Source organism: Tachyglossus aculeatus, chromosome 22 (assembly GCF_015852505.1).
Source record: "Tachyglossus aculeatus isolate mTacAcu1 chromosome 22, mTacAcu1.pri, whole genome shotgun sequence".
In the NCBI taxonomy this organism is placed as follows: domain Eukaryota; kingdom Metazoa; phylum Chordata; class Mammalia; order Monotremata; family Tachyglossidae; genus Tachyglossus; species Tachyglossus aculeatus.
Window position 1 is genome coordinate 32,072,542 of NC_052087.1, and position 12,372 is coordinate 32,084,913.

Here is a 12,372-nt window from a genome sequence, read left to right on the forward strand (position 1 = left end):
ATCCAGATGGAGATGTCCTGAAGGCAGGAAGAGATGCGAGCCTGGAGGGAGGGGGAGAGAGCATTTATAATTACTAAAGAATGAGATGGGGTGACTGTACTGTACAGCAAGAGACTGGTCATTTTGCTATTCCTTTTGGGATAATCAATCATATTTATTGAGCACTTGCCATGTGCAGAACACTGTACTAGGTGCTGGGGAGAGTACAATATGAATCACTAAGTGTTTGAGAACCCTGACTTGCTCCCTTTGTTCTTCCTCCTTCCCAGCCCCACAGCACTTATTCCATATCTGGCATTTATTTGTCTATATTGGTGTCAGAGTCTCACCCCTCTAGACTGTAAGCTTATTGTGGGCAGGGAATGTGTCTGTTAATTATTGCATTGTACTTTCCTAAGCTCTTAGTACAGTGCTCAGCCCATAGTAAGCACTCAATAAATATGATTGAATGAATGAATATAAGAAGGTTGGTAGACAGGTTCCCTATTCACAACAAGTATCCTTTCCAGATTAGTTAATTCACTATGGGTGAGTTGAAAGGAATTTAAATGCTTTCTGATCATTGAAAACCAGAATATGGATCAGTTTTAAAACACTTATTTTACTGATGTGAGTTGTGGCTAGTTGTAATATTAATGTATATTATGGCATTTGTTAAGTGTTAGCTATGTTCTAGGCACCGGGGTGGATATAATGTAATCAGTTCAGATACAGCCCATGTCCAACATGGGGTTCAAAGTCAAAAGAAGTGAAAGAATAGGCATTTAATTCTCAATTTACAAATGAGAAAACTGAGTCACAGAGAAGTTGACTGGCCCAATGTCACACAGCAAATACCTGGTGGCACTGAGATTAGAACCCAGGTCTCCTGACTCCAAATTCTTTATTAGAGTCATTGCCCCGTAAGGAGTCTATTGCTCTTATGTTTCATCACTGAAAATGTTTCTCTAAAACTTTTTTAAAAGCATCCTTCACATCCTTGTTCCTTAGACTGTAAATTACTGGATTCATCATGGGAATCACAACCGTGTAAAATAGAGACGCCATTATGCCATGCTCCAGAGTGTAGCTTGAAATGGGTCTGACGTACGCGGCGAGTATCGTACTGTGATATATGGTCACTCCTGCCAGGTGGGAGGCACAGGTTGAAAAAGCCTTGTGTCTCCCTTGAGCGGAGCGGATCCTCAGGATGGCAGCCAGGATGTAGCCATAGGAGACGAGCACAATGAGGATGGTGACCACCTCAATAGCGCTTACAACATTAAAGAGTAACAGTTCGTTGATGTGCGTATCAGAGCAGGAGAGGGATAAGAGTGGGGGGATATCACAGAAACAATGTCTGATTTCATTGGAACCGCAGAAGGATAAACTGAAGGTGGCGGATGTATGTAAGATGCCATGCAGGAGGCCACCAATATAGGAGCCAATGATGAGCGACACATAGATTCTGGGTGACATAACGGCCATGTAGAGCAGAGGATTAGAAATGGCCACATAGCGATCATAAGCCATAGCAGCCAGAAGAAAACACTCAGTGGTTCCCAAAGTTACGAAGAAAAGCATTTGTGTAGCACAGCCAGAAAAAGAGATGGATTTATTCCCCGCTAAAAAATTCACCAATATCTTGGGGGTGACCACTGAGGAGTAGCAGGCATCCAGGAAAGACAAGACACTCAAAAAGTAATACATGGGGTTATGAAGCCGGGAGTCCATCCTGATCAGCAGAACCATTCCCAGGTTCCCCACCAAAGTGAAGAGATAGATGGCTAGAAACACCAAGAACAGGATGATCTGTAGCTCCTCAGGAACCGGGAATCCCATCAGAACAAACTCAATTATAGTAGAGTCATTATGCAGGTTCACTGACACCATGTCCAATCTGTAAATTAAGAACTAAGTTGAAATGATCATTTGTAAAATGATTTAGTCTTACGTAGACATTTATCAACGAAGTCAGTGTACTTATTGAAAGTGTCAAATCTCTATTTTCTTCATTTTCCTTAAGTGAAAATGACCCAATTCAATAGACAGTTTTAGGTAAAATATGGACTGGATTCCCTTGAAAGCATAATATTGTCTGAATTTCAAGATGTTTTGCAAATTTCACCTTGACTTCAAACTTTCTTTGCTCAAACATTCCTTCTTACCTATTCTGCACAAGCACAGATCACGGTCTTGTCACCTGCCTACGTTTTGTTGTCTGTCCCCCCCTTCTAGACTGTGAGCCCGTTGTTGGGTCGGGACCGTCTCTATATGTTGCTAACTTGTACTTCCCAAGCACTTAGTACAGTGCTCTGCACACAGGAAGCACTCAATAAATATGACTGAATGAATGAAAAGCACAGAGAAATGGAAGCATGAGTAAGCTGGGTGAGTTTGAGTCCTAGACAATTTAGATAGATGAGAATTAAAAAAAATAAAATGTGAATAAAAAAACCCCACCAACTCCATTCCTTTCACAATAGATTTTGCACATGAATGTTGCTTCTCTCCCTTAAGCCTCTCCAATTTTTCCTTCATACAGTTGACATATCACCTTTTCTAAGTGGCATATGTAAGATATCATTCTCATCCTTCTAAATCTACCTACTTCTTCTTACGTGAAAGAAAGCCCACAACATTTTCTTTCAAAGTTCTCCATCTGTTGCTTCAGTCTTAGCTATTGCAGCGGGACAGGTGAGAATGAGGCACAATTAGCAGCAGAGGAGCAGAATGTGTGGACTGGGCTGTAGGAGAGAAAGGAAGTGAGGTAGGAGGGGGCAAGGTGATGGACAGTTTTGAAGCTAATAGTAAGGAGATTGTAATGTACTCTCTCAACTGCTTTGTTTAGTGCTGCGCACACAATAAGTGCTCGGTAAATATTACTGATTGATTGTGACCACTCATTCCATGTCTGAACACTGAAATTACCCATGTGGGTTTGTGAAATACAAGAGGTTGAGTTTATATTATACAGTGCTGGAAAGGACAATGGAGAGTGCGTGACCTCTCAAGAGCTCTCTAATCTTATAATTCCAATCTTATAATTCCACTTTGACCTGTACTACAGCTAATAATGCAACTCTGCATCCCAAAAACCTCTATTTCAAAAGGAAAAGTTAGTTTCCCAAAATTATCAAAATATCTCCCCCAACTTTCCATTTCCTTTTGTCCATTCAAGCACATTCAAAGCTCAGTCTTGATGAGGATCACACTTCTTATGGAGAAACACCGTATGGATGCAGACAGTATAGATTTCAATACATCTCAGGGAGAAAGTATTTGGAAGTATTTTATTGATTCACTTAAGGGAGAGAACTGTAACTGATGTCGGCCAATTCATTGGTTCTTGTCCTGTAAACAGTGAAATGAGCCCAAGAAATCTGCCCCATCTTCAACTCAGAAGCCAAACCTGCCCTGTGGCTATAAGGCATGGGCAGGTCTAACAACTAACTTCAGTTGTCAGTTCCAAGTGACCAGCTTTTAGACCCTGAGAATGACACCGGAAGAGATCAAAATATATTGAGCTAATACATGGTTTGGGATATATAACAATGTCAGTTTGCATGGACTCATCTAAATCATTATTACAATCATCATCACATTTGTTCAGTACTTCAAGCGTGTTCCAAGTACTGGGGTAGATACAAGTTAATCAGTCCCAAATGATTTAAAATAGAGACTACTTTTGATGAAACAGAAATATAATTAGATTTATGCAGAAAAAATCACTCCTGCTCATGGCCAAATAGCATGTTATTCACTATTTCACCCAATCATATGTCAACCTTGCTGTTAAAGATAAAGGTGCAGATAACTTAAAATGTATGGAGCATTGTTTTTAAAGTAGTGTTTCTTAAACTTCTCCAGTGCAACCAATTTCCAAATGAGAAGAAAATGCCATCACTAGAAAATGTCCCAAACTCCATGCGGCGATTGGAGCCAGAAGAGAATGTCTGTGACCCTCCTTTCTTATTATAAGAGGGTCAGTCTCTGTTTCATTAAGTACATTTATGTATAGGAGAAAGGATTCGTAGAAAAAGCTCTCTAGCCCTTTTAAAGATTTTTGACCCCCAATAAGAACAGCTCTTCAGCCATTGTAATCCAGTTTGATTTCAGAGAGAGCTTTCCAGTCTAGTATCACCAGTTATTTCTAAACAAGGCATCATAATTAAAATTATAATCATGTATACAATGAAAAACAACAGAAGGCAAGCATATCTTATCTGATCATAGCCTTGGGGATTCAATTTATTTGTTCTTAGTTCTTCAGTCTGCTAAGTTATTAAGGAAAAAAAAAAACAACAAAGCTACCACCCACACTGTTCCCAAGTGCATTTTGACTGTGTTCAATATTTCTCCTCTCAACGTCTTAAATCCTAGTACTTACATAAAGATGGTAGGGGGCATTTCCTCCTTAGTTTCTGAAGCTGCTATTGTGAAGGGCGAGGAGGTTTTTTATCTTGTGTTTGATGACATATGGGACCTGATCTCTGAAGCATTTCATCCTCAGGAGATCAGAGGAGTTGTAATTAATCCTACTGAATATTGGCTAATTTCTTATTTGTGTGTTGAAATTTATATAGTTGGAGCAGCGTGGCTTAGTGGAAAGAGCATGGGCTTGGGAACCAGAGGTCATGGGTTCTAATCCTGACTCCACTATTTGTCAGCTGTGTGACTTTGGGCAAGTCACTTCACTTCTCTGTGCCTCACTTACCACATCTGTAAAATGGGGATTAAGACTGTGAGCCCCATGTGAGACAAGCTGATTACCTTGAATCTACCCCAGTGCTTCTAACAGTGCTTGGAACATTGTAAGCATTTAACAAATGCAATTATTATTATTATTAGAAAGCAATTCAGTCAGCACAGAGCTGTACATAAGCAGCTGTGGCTTAGAGAAGCAGCGTGGCTCAGTGGAAAGAACATGGGCTTTGGAGTCAGAGGTCATGGGTTCAAATCCCAGCTCTGCCAATTGTCAGCTGTGTGACCTTGGGCAAGTCACTTCACTTCTCTGGGCCTCAGTTACCTCATCTGGAAAATGGGGATTAAGACTGTGAGCCCCCTGTGGGACAACCTGATTTCCTTGTAACCTCCCCAGAGCTTAGAACAGTGCTTTGCACATAGTAAGCACTTAATAAATGCCATTATTATTATTATTACAGGGGATTGAATTACCTTTTTCGCACTGAGGTTTCCCTTTGGACAGTGATTAAAGTGGCTCTGTCAGGAAGCAATGGAGCAGGAGTTTGGAGAAAAAACGCTGAGGGGAAGTACCATTTTTCATTTAAGTAATAGTTTTGTCTATCATCTTGGATTCTTCTCCTTCTGGAAGCACTAGTAATAGTAGTAGTAATTAAATGTGGTAAGTGTAGTAGTGCTATTAAAAAAAAAGCAGCCACCTGCTCCTAATAGCTCACTGGATTCAAGATAAAGGGAGATCAGCTGGAGGTAGTGGGTAGTAGTAGTTGTTTCATCTGGAAGAGTTGGAAAAAGTGTCCTCTTCCTCAGCCTTCAATTTTTCCCTCAAGACCGTTAACTCCTTGTGGATGGGGAATGTGCCTACCAACTCTATTATATTGTACTCTCCCAAGTCCTTCATACAGTGCTCTGCACATAATAATAATAATGATGTTATTTGTTAAGCATTCACTATGTGCCAAGCATTGTTCTAAGCACTGGGGGGGATCAAAGTAAACCAGGTTGTCCCACAGGGGACTCACAGTCTCAATCCCCATTTTACAGATGAGGGAACTGAGGCACAGGGAAGTTCAAAATAATAATAATAATAATAATGACATTTGTTAAGCACTTACTATGTGCAAAACACTGTTCTATGCACTGAGGGGATAAAAGGTGATCAGGTTGTCCCACGTTGGGCTCACAGTCTTCATCCCCATTTTACAGATGAGGTAACTGAAGCTCTGAGAAGTTAAGTGACTTGCGGATGGTCACGCAGCAGACATGTGGTGGAGCCGGAATTCAAACCCATGACCTCTGACTCCAAAGCCCGTGCTACTTCCACTAAGCCACGCTGCTTCTGTTAAGTGACTTGCCCAAAGTCACACAGCTAAGTGGTGAGTAGGATTCGAACCCATGACCTCTGACTCCAAAGCCCGGGGTTTTTCCATTGAGCCATGCTGCTTCTCAAGCACATGGTAAGTGCTTGATAAATACCATTGATTGATGTTAGTAATGGCATATCACTGCATGCCCTACACTGTATTAAGCACTTGGGAAGTAAAAACAACAGACACATTGCCTCCCCATAGGCCTATAAGCTCCTCGTGGGTAAGGAACATGTCTTATTATATTGCACTCTCCCAGGTACTTGGCACAGTGCTCCACATTCATTCATTCAATCAATTGTATTCATTGAGCGCTTACTGTGTGCAGAGCACTATACTAAGCGCTTGGGAAGTAAAAGTTGGCAACATCTAGAGACGGTCCCTACCCAACAACGGACTCAAAGTCTAGAAGGGGGAGGCAGACAACAAAACAAGTAAACAGGTGTCAATAATATCAGAATAAATAGAATTATAGCTATATACACATCATTAAAAAAATAGAGTAATATATATGTACAAATATACACAAGTGCTGTGGGGAGGGGAAGGGGGTAGGGGCGATGGGGAGGGCAGGAGGAGCAGAGGAAAAGGGGGTCTCAGTGTGGGAAGGCCTCCTGGAGGAGGTGAGCTCTCAGTAGGGCTTTGAAGGGAGGAAGACAGCTAGTTTGATGGATGGGTGGAGGGAGGGCATTCCAGGGCAGGGGAAGGACGTGGGCCGGGGGTCTACATGGGGACAGGCAAGAACCAGGCCCAGTGAGGAGGTTAGCGGTGGCAGAGGAGCGGAGGGTGCGGGCTGGGCTGGAGAAGGACAGAAGGGAGGTGAGGTAGGAGGGGGCGAGGGGATGGACAGCCTGGAAGCTGAGAGTGAGGAGTTTTTGCTCGATTCCTAGGTTGACGGGCAGCCACTGGAGATTTTTGAGGAGGGGAGTGACATGCTTAGAGAGTTTCTACACAAAGATGATCTGGGCAGCAGAGTGAAGTATAGACTGAAGCGGGGAGAGACAGGAGGAGGGTGAGAGATTCATTCATTCATCCATCCAATCGTATTTAGTGAGAGCTTACTGTGTGCAGAGCACTGTACTAAGCGCTTGGGAAGTACAAATCGGCAACATGAGAAGCAGCGTGGCTCAGTGGAAAGAGCCCGGGCTTTGGAGTCAGAGTTCATGGGTTCAAATCCCAGCTCCGCCAATTGTCAGGTGTGACTTTGGGCAAGTCACTTAACTTCTCTGTGCCTCAGTTTCCCCATCTGTAAAATGGGGATGAAGACTGTGAGCACCCTGTGGGGCAACCTGATCACCATGTAACCTCCCCAGAGCTTAGAACAGTACTTTGCACATAGTAAGCACTTAATAAATGCCATCATCATCAACATATAGAGATGGTCCTTACCCAAGAACGGGCACACAGTCTAGAAGTGGTTCAGATAGGAGGCTAATGCAGTAGTACTGCATAAAGTAAGTGCTCAATAAATGCAACTGAATGAACTAATAGTAATAATCCTAACCCATTTTGGTGTTTGATTTTTTGATGTTTTCTTTTGCTTTCATTTTTTTGAGTGGAAGGGTTTTTTATTTTTAAGAGGAATGAGTATTTCCTTATAAGAGAGTGAGGTTTCTTTTTTAACTTTTTAGTAAGGGGTTCATTTTGGTTAGGGTTAGTTTTTTGTTTGAGGGAGAGTTGCCTTTTCAAGAGGGAGGGGCCTTTTTATTTTTAAGTTTACCTTTTTAAAGATGGATTTTATTTTTTTTTAAGCGGGAGAGGGTACTTTTTGTTTTTAAAAGTTTTTTTTTTTAGGACAGTGAGTCTTATTTTTGAGAGGGAAGGTGTCTTTTTTCTTTTTAAAGGGGGAGTTTGAGAGCTGGGTGCTTTTCATTTTGGGTTTTTTTTGGTAAAAGGGTAAGTTTATTTTTAAAAGAGAGGGCTTTTCGTTTTTAAGATGAATGAGGGTGCTTTTTGTTTCTATTAGGGGAGGTTAGCTTTTTTGTAAGGGGAGAGGTTTGTTGTTTACATAGCATGGCTTAGTGGAAAAAGTCCTGGGTTCGAATCCCAACCCCGCCACTTGTCTGCTGTGTGACCTTGGGCAAGTCAATTAACTTCTCTGTCCCTCAATTACCTCATCTGTAAAATGGGGATTAAGACTCTGAGCCCCACGTGGGACAACCTGATCACCTGGTATCTGACCCAGCGCTTACAACAGTGCTCAGCACGTAATAAGTGCTTAACAAATACCATTATTACCTTCCCAACTGTGGGCCCATTGGTGGGTAGGGACTGTCTCTGTTGCCGAGTTGTACTTTCCAAGCACTTAGTACAGTGCTCTGCACAAAGTAAGCACTCAATAAATATGATGAAATGAATGAAAAGGTTGATTTGTTTTTTAAGAGGGGTAGCTTTTTCTGGAGAAATGAGGCATTGTTTTTCGTTGGGTTTTTTTTTAAGAGGTAGAAGGACTTTTTTGGTACTGTTTTTAAATGGTGAGGTTACTTTAAGAGAAAAGGCTTTTTTGTTTAAGAAGGGGAGTTTGTTTTTTAGGAGGGAGAGGGTGCTTTGTTTTTAAGAGGGAGTTAGTTTTTTTAGGGGGAGTTTGTTTTTCAGACAGGAAGTTTATTTTTTCAAAAGGGAAAGATTTAAGAGGGGGGAGGTTTTTTTTTTAAAAAAAGAGCCCTCTCCCTCTTAGAGGGGGAGAGTTTTCATTGTCTAAGAGGGGAAGCTTCTCTCCCTCCGCCCCCCAAGAGGAATGAGGGTGTTTTTTGGTTTTTAAGGGGGGGAGGGGATTTTTTTTTGAAGGTGAGAGGGAAGGTTTTTATTAACAGAAGGTGGGTTTTTGGGTTTTAAGATGGAGAGGTTAGTTTTTGTTAAGTGGAAGGATTTTTAAGAAAGGGGATTTTGTTTGGTTTATACAGAGGAATAAAGGTTTATTCTTTGAAGGGGTAGCTTTTTTTAAAAAAAGGGAAAGGGCTTTTTTTATTTGTATGAAGAGTGAGGGTTCTTTTCCTTTTGTAGAGGGGGAGATGAGTTTTTTTTAAGTGGAAGAGTTTTTGGTTGAAGAGGTGACTAAGTGAAGTTATGAAAAACTGAACCTTAGAAAAACTTCCTAAAAACGGATAAAAGCATAAAACTCAAATCTCAAAAAAAACTCAAACACTAAACTGAAAGCTACTTCAAACAAAAAAATTCAGTGAAATAAAAGAACAAGCTAAATCAAACTAAACACTGAATGCTAGCAAACTCAAATCCAACTCAAAACTGAAAGCTACCTCAAAACTCAAATCAGTTCACTAAAAGCTAACTCAGACTAAACTGAAAGCCAGGAAAACCCCAACTCAAAACTAACTCAAAATTCAAAGCTAATTAAAACCTAGAAAGCAAAAACGCAAAGCAAACTATTCAATGCTGACAGCTACTTCAAATGAAAAACTGACTCAAAAACTGGACAGACTAAGAACTCAAAACTAAAGGCTCACTTTAAGTGAACACCAAAAACTCAAAAACAAACTAAAAGGCTAACTCAAAAACTGAAAGCTTCCTTAGCGGTCACTCATACTCAAAGCTAACTCAAACTACACTGAAAACCAAAAGCCAGCAGAAAACTCAACTCAAAGCTAACTAAAACCTAAAATCTCACAATCAAAGCAAGCTGAAAAGGCTAAATACTGAAAGCTACCTCACATTAAAAGCTAACTCCAAAACTAAGTTATAGCTCTAAAACTAACCTTACTTTACTCAAACACTAAAAGCTAACAAAACCTCAAACTAAAGCCCAAAGTAAAACTACCTCAACTCAAAACAAAAAAACTACCTCAAGAACTCAAAACTGAAAGGTAAACACTAACTCAAACACTAAACTAAAAGATCACCCAAAAACTAAATAATACCTCTAAAACCTAAAAGGTAACACAAACTCAAAACTAAACTCACTAAAAACTCAGAGTTAACCAAAAACTAAACATGAACTACAAAACTAAACCTAAAAAAAAACATTTTAAACCCACAGACTAAAATCTAAACCCAAATCCAGCATCCCACCCACAGAAAAAAAACACTCAATCTGTTGTATTTACTGATTACAATGCAAACAGTAAACATTATGCAAAAGAAGATTACAGTTTATTGGGAGAACAAAAACCATACATCAATTACAGATACATACATGTTACAGATATAACTTAATACAGTCAGCCAATTACTACCATAACACAAAGAAAAAATACATTCATTCAATCGTATTTATTGACCGCTTACTGTGTGCACAGCACTGTACTAAGCGCTTGGGGTGTACAAGTTGGCAACATCTAGAGACGGTCCCTACCCCAACAACGGGATCACAGTCTAGAAGGGGGAGACAGATAATAAAACAAAACAAAAAATATATCTCAGGTATAAGATGTAGGATAAGGAATATCATTGCCACATGTGTTCCAGACCCCTGAAGCTTAAAAACCCAAAACCACCCAAACCAAAACCCAACTAAAACCAAAACCTAAAACTTTACTAAAATGAAAACTAAAACCAAAGCAAAACTAAAGCCTAACTAATAACACCCTAAAAATACCAAAACACCAAAACCTAACCCACAAACTAAAACCAAACCCTAAAACCCATCACAAACCTAATCCGCAACCCAAAACTAAAATTTGACCCGCAATGGCGACCAAAAAAAAAAACAAAACCCTAAAGAAAACAAAAACTAGGACCCTCTCCCCCCAGTCAATTGTATTTTTTAATCACAATACAGCACATGCCCCGCTCAAAACAAGCTTACAGTCTGAGGGAGCATACACACATCGATAACATTACACGTAGGTACATGAATTACAGATGTAGCCCTAACGGTCATCTTTTTTTTGACAATACAAATAATGTTTCTCTTTAAAAAAATATATAACACTCAGGTTAAATGAGGATGAAAGGAAAGAATCAGTCTTACTTGTGTTCCAGAACCCTGTAGCACATGCCTCGGGAGCAATTTTCTCCACCCCTGAGAAGAGTGGAGCATTGAGACGCTCCTTTCCATGCTCACTTTACAAACTATTTACATGAAAAGTTTCTTTGACCCCACACCTGTCTTGTAGAAACCACTGTAACAGTGTTGACGGGTGAGGAAGATACTTGAGCTGACGATGCAGTTTCCACAAGATTTGTCATTTTATCAGGCCTTCGCTGATTTAGTCCCCACCTCAATTCCCAAGAATGTCGCTCCTCCAGAAATGAGCCACTCACAGCCACACAAAACTGGACGTTGCAAATGGAACCATTCCCACTCCTAGGTTCCCCTTCACCCCAGGCCCACGCCGGTCAACACCAAAGTGGTCCTTTCTCCGGGGGCTGGAGTTCTGTATGGGATGATGCTGGAGACGGGACCAGGGACTCTGGGAGTTTGACCCGTCTATAGATTTAAGGGCCCCGGATCTTCTCGGTCCCACGGTCGAGTCCACGGTATCAATTCCCGGCAGAGTACTCTGATCCCCGGAACGAGAGCCGACCTTGGTGCTGAGAGTGCTGAGGCCTCCTCTACTGAATTCATGCCCCAAAAGCCATACCCATAATGCACACCACACACACAGACTTTTTGGAGAAAACACCAGACAGCCTCTGGCAAAACAATCAATCGTATTTATTGAGCGCTTACTGTGTGCAGAGCACTGTACTAAGCACTTGGGAAGTACAAGATGGCAACATATAGAGACAGTCCCTACCCAACAGCGGGCTCACAGTCTAGAAGGGGGAGACAGAGAACAAAACCAAACATATTAACAAAATAAAATAGAATAGATATGTACAAGTAAAATAAATAGAGCAATAAATATGTACAAACATATATACATATATACAGGTGCTGTGGGGAAGGGAAGGAGGTAAGTCGGTGGGGATGGAGAGGTTAACAGTATTTAACCTTAAGGAAACTGCATTGCTAATTTTGGAGGATGCACATGGTTCTTAACTCTGTCTCTAGGGACACCTAGAGAACGATCTGGTTTTTATCCCAGCTGCACGGTGATGATCCTTACCGCCATGGATACTCCCAAACAGTCCGTGTCCGACACGAAGGTCGACGAGAGGTCGGTCGTCACCCGGTCCGTTCTTTTGGCATCTTTCCCCTGTTGACACGAGTGATGGCTGGTGGAGAAAGAGGACCAAAGCTCTTCAACCTGTTGGGCCTCAAACGTGGCTCAGTTTTCAAAACCTAAGGGTAGAGTCACATTAAGGGGAAAGTGATGAAGCCAAACCCATCTTCACTCTCCCCTAAGCCCTGTTCAAGAAGACCCAATTGTGAGAATCAAGTCCCAAGGTTCATGGCATGAAGCCAGGCCTTATGTTTGCCAGC

The 12,372-nt window shown here is 41.1% G+C and overlaps 1 protein-coding gene across 1 annotated transcript; it reads right to left on the reverse strand.

Annotated features, from left to right (window-relative positions):
* Nucleotides 1–930: 930 nt before the first annotated feature.
* On the reverse strand, nt 931–11,192 carry LOC119944055 (olfactory receptor 1102-like). The gene is made up of 4 exons (XM_038765281.1): nt 11,109–11,192; nt 9,923–9,931; nt 9,128–9,141; nt 931–1,879 (listed from the first exon to the last, which is right to left on the reverse strand). Exons 1-4 carry the CDS (start codon nt 11,190–11,192, stop codon nt 931–933), a joined length of 1,056 nt encoding a protein of 351 aa, XP_038621209.1.
* Nucleotides 11,193–12,372: the final 1,180 nt, after the last annotated feature.